Source organism: Grammomys surdaster, unplaced genomic scaffold (genome assembly GCF_004785775.1).
Source record: "Grammomys surdaster isolate TR1022 unplaced genomic scaffold, NIH_TR_1.0 344, whole genome shotgun sequence".
NCBI lineage: Eukaryota > Metazoa > Chordata > Mammalia > Rodentia > Muridae > Grammomys > Grammomys surdaster.
This window is the reverse complement of record NW_021604763.1, coordinates 2,030,014-2,037,104: the sequence shown is the minus strand read 5'-3', so window position 1 is coordinate 2,037,104 and position 7,091 is coordinate 2,030,014. Positions and strand designations below refer to the sequence as shown.

The window sequence follows — 7,091 nt, the reverse complement described above, 5'->3', positions numbered from 1 at the left end:
CTATCTCCGAAATCCAAAAAGAACCTCTTGAGGTCTCACCAACAACCGGTATCCCCGAGTCCTCCTATGAGCTTACCTCTGATAAAGTCCCACAGACCCAGGTCCCTGAATCCGAGCACTTTCCACAGCACCCCTTTTCAGAACCTTCAACCCAGACCAAGGAAGGCACATCTACAAAGGAGAGGGAAGCAGGGGAAGAGGAGCTGACAGTGGGTACTAGTAAGACCACTGCAGCCAAGCCTGAGCTTCGTGCAAGGAAGAAGAAGGAGAAAAGAACTGGTGGTAACTGTCCCTACCTCTCCCCTGTTCCTGTGGCTTCTGCACTACCCTTGACTTACCCAGAAGTGGGGGACTGGGTTACTCTTGCATATGACTCCTCTTAGTCTTAAGGCCCTTTCTCTCCCCTCTGGTTACTCAGCCCCTCCCTTCCCAGGTGTTACAAGCCGCCCAGTGGTCCCTGCTAAGCGGGCAGAGGTGGTGGAAATGGCTAAGACAGTGCACAGAGAGCAATTTGATGATCAGGTGAACAATCTTTTCCAATGGGAGAAGAATTCAGCCCTGAAGGCCATCCAGACAGGTGAGCCCAGGTGGCCTTCCAGAGGCCTGTAACAGGCCCATGGACAGCTTCCAATCCAACAGATTTGGGAACCTGCCTCTTCAATGTGGAAATGGCCATGCCACCTGCCTGGAATCTGGAAGGGGAGCAGGTGGGCTATCCTGAAAAAAGTGGAGATTTCATATGAGGTCCAAGGAACAATAGAGAGATGTACTAATGTCACTAAAGTTGTTCCAACAGAAGAATCGGGGGCCAGCCCCAGATACAGTACCCTGATAGTCTACATCAGACTAAGGTCCCAGGACCTTGGACAGTTTCAAGGAGCCTTGTCCCCATATGAATATGTCAAAAGATTTTGGTCCACTAAGGACTGTCATTTCTCCATCCCAAATCTATGAGCATCAGAGTACCCAAAACACTTGAGGAGTTCTTTCTATTCAAACTTTCTGTAGAGCCAACTATGACCTTTAAGGATAACCTTGAACTTCTGATCTTCCTCCTCCTACCTCCTGAGTGTGGGGATTACGTATGTGTGCCACCACAGCTGGCTTGACATGTGCTAAACAAGCACACTGCCCACTGAGCTATATCCCCAGTCCAAGGAGAACTTTTTTTTTTTTTTTTTTGGTTTTTCGAGTGAGACAGGGTTTCTCTGTGTAGCCCTGGCTGTCCTGGAACTCACTCTGTAGACCAGGCTGGCCTCGAACTCAGAAATCCACCTGCCTCTGCCTCCCAAGTGCTGGGATTAAAGGTGTGCGCCACCACCGCCCACAAGGTGAACTCTTGATTGTCCTGTGAGTGGAAGCAGCGTCTCTGTAATGAGTGTGCAGATGAGCTATGTAACCACGGGGTACACTACGTGTAAGCATGTCTACCTGAGTTACTGAGTTTCATGATCTATAAGGAATATTGATCTCAGTAAGAGAGCCACTCTGATCCTCTATGATTTTGGACTTCCTGGACGAATCCAATAGATAGTACTATATTTGCTTGAACCTTCTACTTCTGCTCATGGTTATGAAATATGTCAACAAGACTAAGATACAAAGACAACTAGAAAATCCTATATCCTTATCCTCTTCTATGTAATTTTTTTCAGCCACACCTCCAGGCATGGACCCTCTCCCTTCATCTCTACTGTTTTTAAAGTCTCATTTGTTTCTGGGTCTCCACTGTTTAGATAACATCTACTACTGTTACATTTTTGTTTTCAAATTCAGGTTCTGTCCAGTCCCCTTTTTAGAGCCTCCTGTCCACTCCTTACTACTTAGGAGTTCTTTCTTCTTTGTTTTAAATGTCTGTTTTCCTGCTTAAACAAATGGTTTGTGCACTTAATCCTACACTAAGCTATCTGGGGTCTGTATCCTTCTGATGTTGAAGATCTTGATTCAAGACTCCCTAAGAATATGTGATGTGCAGAAAAATGTGAAATGTGAGCTCTTCCTAAGTTCTTTCCACAGTTATTATCCACCAACTATATCCAAGCACTGAGTTTTAGTTGTGCAAGCAGTGAGACAAGAAAGGCCTCAGGGATAAAACTGTCCCTCAATTGCACAGTGAGACCCTGACTCAAAAAAAAATAGCAAAACAAAGATCCCTCAAATAATTCGCACTCTAATAAGCAATGCCAATAAGTAAAATGGCAATTATGATTTAGGCTAACAAATTGCTATGCTCAGGGTACTGCAGGGATAGAGAAACAAGGCACCCAGTTTTGGTGCTAGACTAATAAGCATTGGAAGGAAAGATTGCCAGGGTTATTATCTGTAAGAGGAGGAGGATAGACAGTCCAGCTGTGTGTGCTGACGCACAACTATGATCCCAGCACTTGAAAGGTTGAGCCAGGAGGATCACACCTTTGAGGCTATCGCTGTCTATATGGTGAGTTCCAGTCCAACCTGGACGGCATAACAGAAAGAGCCTATCAAAATAAAAATTTAAGTAAAACAAAAAGATTTGACAAGACAAGAAGTCTTAGATGGCTGTAGCGTTTTGCCTGGTGCAAGCATGTTGGTGAGAACCCCAGATCAGCTCTGGAGATACAGAACTGCACAGGCATCTGTGTGTCCACTTGATGAGTCACCGTCACATCCCAAGGGCACCCGAGAATCACCAAAGTATTTTGAATAGGACTACAACACACATATTTTTGCGTTTAAATGACCACTCTGGCAGTAGAATAGACTGGACACAGGAAGACCACACTGAAACACCAGTGATAATCAAGGACATTGCTGGCTGGCAGTAGAGACAGGTAGAAAGGGAGGTTCACAAGACACTAACAAGGTAAAGCTAATGGCTGGATGGTTGGATATGTAGAGTAAGTTAAGAGAGGTTAAATACCTGGAGTGAAACTTGGCTTAAGTGTCTGAACAAACCGAGTGCCTGAAACAGCAGGTGTAGGGCACACACAAACCTGGTGAACTGAAGTCACAAGCTGGAGACAGGGGTTTGAAGGGAAAGCTGGGTATGTGTTTAATGAAACATGTTGGTGAGAATGTAACAGACAGATGGCCCTGTGGGTCTGAAGCCCAGGAGAAGGCTAGGGTGGGAGCATCCTTCATGTAAAGACAGCTGTATGGACGATGGAAACCTTCTAGAAATCAAGAGCTGATATACAAGCATGACTGCACAGTTGTACAGAGTCAGGATGACATCCACAATAACCTCATCGGCCTGCCTAGTCCACTTCTCACCGCAAGAGACTTTGGAACCAGAGAATGGAATCCAGAGCTAGATCCCAGCTTCCCCACTTTAAGGGCACAGAATAGAGTAGGGCGGGACGGGACAGGATGGGGTGGGATCTGAGGGATTCTCTCTAGCCTCTATTCATACTCTTCATCTGAATGCTAGACACCGATTCCCACATTCATGCTTAGACTGGCCAAGCTTTGAGCTTTGGGTGGACTCGGACTCATGCATGCACATCAGTCATTCAGCCACTAGGTTTAGCTTTTGTCGAGTTCAGAATCCCTCTGGTGGAGTCCTGGATCTGTCCCACCCATTGTGACCTTGCTCTCTGTGCTCTCAGCCGAACATTCCGGGTACGGCAGGGTCCTGGCACTGTGGACAGACTGCATCAATTCAGAAGCACCCAAGCCAAAAGACACACCCGAGCAGGTTTTAGAACCTTAGAGACTATGGGTAAGATAAGACCTCCTGGGCTGAGGCACAGAATTGTGGATTATGCCACAGTAGGAATTTGTTCAGTCAGCCAGCCAGGAGGTCTACACTCTCTGACATCATTTTCATAGCAGGATTAGAGATCTAGATGAAAATATAGACCTTCCCTTGTGAGGAAGCTGGGGACAACATTTAGAAGAGATAACATTTCCATTGAGACCTCCCAACAGGCAAGATCCTATAGTCACAGGTCCCCAGGGAAACTCGGGCTAGAGTCTGGACTAGAAGTTGGGACAGTCTCTGCTCTCATGAAGAAGCAGGAGGTTGTCCAGCTTTCCTGTCACCTCTGCCTAGCCCTGTCCTTGACTTGTGATAGGTCTTTCTGCAAAGCTGAATCTTTTCAGCTCCCACTGCTAAAACCAGGGTCTTGGAACTGCCTGTTAGTGCCCACATTCGGGGTACTAGCCTCCCGTTCCTTCCCAGATGCCTTTTCCATTCCTCACAACTTAGATTCTTGTGGTCATGACTTCGGACAGGCTCCTTTCTCCTGACCTCTGGAGAGCCATCAGCCACCCTTCTCAGAATCATAGGGGGTGTTAGTTACGTAACAGTGGAACACAGAGGCATTGCAGAGGTTTCAGCCTGGCCAGTGAGGGATCCTCCCTCTTCACACCAGATCTAGCCAGCGTCCAGCCTTTCTCCAGGGTCCTTCACTAGCAATTCTCCTCATGAACCAATTCCCATCACTTACTATCCTCTTGACCAGTTAGCTTATCTCTTGCTCACCGTCGACACTTCAGAAAGGTTGGACTCTGGCATGGAGAGGGGAGGAGGTAAGAAACCCTATGCTCACAGGGGACTGGTGTTTACCTTCATTGTTTTCTATAATGTCCCTGCTCCAAAACTGAAGACCATCTTCAGTTTTCTCTCATAGGCTGGCATAGAGTGGATCCTGGGATGAGAAGGGAACCAATGATTCTTTGAGATAAGAAAATGTAAAAAAAAAAAAAATGAAAGAAAGAAAGTCTAAGAGCTGGAGGTGAGCAGGGTAAGGTGGCGAGTTCCCAACCCTGACTCCAAGGGATCCATTTGAACACTTACTTGTAGGGACTTACGATTTTTTTCAGTCTTTCCTATCACTCCCTCCATATGTAGGTATCTACATTGGCTGGCGCTGCCCACATTACTTATGGGACTGTTTCCGGATAGGAGATGAGTCCAAATGCTTTTGTGGACATTTGTTGAAAGAACACCAGATCATCTCAGGTAAGAAAGAAGTTACCAGACTCTTGTCAAATATGGAGGGGCTACTGTGTTCTGGTCCCTTGAAGGGAGAAGCAGAGATGAGCGTGAATCGGGGAGAGAGCCACATAGAAAGGTCGGGACCTTCCCAGTGCTGATTTCTAATGCTCCACCGTCTCCGTTCTCCAAGATCTGTCGGTGCCCTGCAGTATGAGCCAGTGCAGGTGCCTCATGTTTTGTTTTATCCCGTCACGCCCAGAGGAGGTGGGTGAGTTCTGGCTCAAGAAACGGGCCACCTTTGACCCCAGGGCCTGGAGGGCTCAATGTCGCTGTAAACACACTCACGAAGAACACGCAGCCACCGGAGCTCATCCCTGCAGGCACCGTGGTAACTCCAGTGCAAAGGGGTGTTTGGGTGGGGAGAAGGAGATCTGGGGTGAAGACAGGTGTGCGTTAAGGAAGAGGTGAGGTACCATAATTCCTTATATTCCTCTTGGGTGCTCCTTTACCCTAGGCTGTTACTGCAGCTCTTTTGAGTCTAATTTCCTCTGTGCGGCCTGTGACCGGCGCTGGGAGGAACACGAGACGTTCTTTGAGACTGAGGAGACCAGGCGGCGAGGAAAGAGACCTTATGGTGAGGGGACAACTTGGGACAGGGGACCATGCCAGCCAGCATCTGTAAGCAGAAGGCCAGGCAGAAAGGCACTCCCACCTCTCCACTGTCCTCTCCAGGTCTTACGTTCCCAGCCCACCCCACACCCCATGTCTACACTGCTTCCTATCTCCAGGAGCAGACTTTGTACCTTTTGCAGAGATACCTGCCCTCCAAGATGTCATCCTCACCAGCTCTACCTTGAGGCCTTCCTGATGCCAGGGTGTCACTGGCCACCCCAGTTCCCACCCTAGATCCCTTGCACTCCCTGGCCCAAGGGACATCTATCTGACCCCCATGCCTGACCCTTTCACCTCTGCTCTTCCCTCCTCCAGGGACAAAAACCATCAAGAACTGGCACAGGCCTTTCTGAGCCTGGCCAAGATCAACAATAAAGTGGAAGCCAATAGAATTTGACCTGGCTCTATATGGAACAGGTAGCGTCAAGACTCAATTTACAGTCGGCTCTAACTACAGACAAGAGACAACACCGAGCAGAATGAAGGCTGACTCCAGCCATCTTCCTCTATCATGGCTACACTCTAGCTCCTAGCCTTGACACCAGGAGACTGGCTTCAAGAGAGCCAAAAGAAGAATGAAGAATAGACTAGGCAGTGGTTTCTGTTATAGCTGGGGTTCTGTAAGGCAAGGATATTGAAATTAGTAGATCTTTGGAGACATCCAAAGATTCAAGGAGGTTGGGTAAGAAGTAGAGGAAAGAAATCAGACAACACCCAGAGTGGGCTATAAATCAAGGTAGTGACTTTTTAAGAAGGAACAGGGGAAGAGGCTCATATACAAAAGGATCTTGAAGGATTCAGAAGAGAGGAGAGAATCTTGGTGAGACAAGATCTCAGATGTGGAAGAAAGAGGATGAGGTTAAGGCAGAGGTGATGGCACATGCTCTGATGAAGAGAAACTTCATTTCTTAAAACACAGAAGGAAGTGTGAGCTGCAGGGAGCAGGAACTCCTAGAAGTTCCCTTCTGATGGCACCTACATTCCCTGTGAAAGGGAATTAGTGGATGGATTAGTGGACAGTGGGAGACTGGACAAGAAAAGTGTGCGGTGGGGAATGCGAGTGTAGGGAATCGGAGGAAACAGGACAAGTGCAGAGTCTGGGATTCGTGTGGTTGGAAGTGAGAATCTGGTTAGAGAAGAAAAGTGTTTAGGTTAGTGGGTGCACGTGGGATGCTGTCAGGATAGTGAGGAAAGGAAGGCACAAGACTTGAGCCTGAAGAAGTGAAGGGAGATGTCTCAGATAGAGAAAAGTGATGCCTGGAAACAACTGTCAGGTGATGGGAGCCATCAGAGGGATAAGGAATCCTGTTTGAGGTCCAGGAGCAGGTGTGTGGCATGCAATGCAGCACAGGCCCACAGGGCCAGCAGAGCTGCAGACTGCAGAGAGCAGCACAGGGCCCACAGGGCCTGCAGAGCTGCAGACTGCAGAGAGCAGCACAGGGCCCACAGGACCAGCAGAGCTGCAGACTGCAGAGAGCAGCACAGGGCCCACAGGGCC

At 48.1% G+C, this 7,091-nt stretch overlaps 1 protein-coding gene across 1 annotated transcript in view; it reads left to right on the top strand.

Annotated features, from left to right (window-relative positions):
* The window catches only part of Fam221b (family with sequence similarity 221 member B), an 8,814-nt gene extending 2,868 nt beyond the window's left edge, over nt 1–5,946 (top strand). The window contains 6 exon segments of the mRNA XM_028779122.1: nt 1–279; nt 434–577; nt 4,835–4,945; nt 5,112–5,309; nt 5,436–5,555; nt 5,909–5,946. The exon segment at nt 1–279 is cut by the window's left edge and continues 12 nt beyond it. Coding sequence (XP_028634955.1) covers nt 1–279; nt 434–577; nt 4,835–4,945; nt 5,112–5,309; nt 5,436–5,555; nt 5,909–5,946 — 890 coding nt within the window.
* Nucleotides 5,947–7,091: the final 1,145 nt, after the last annotated feature.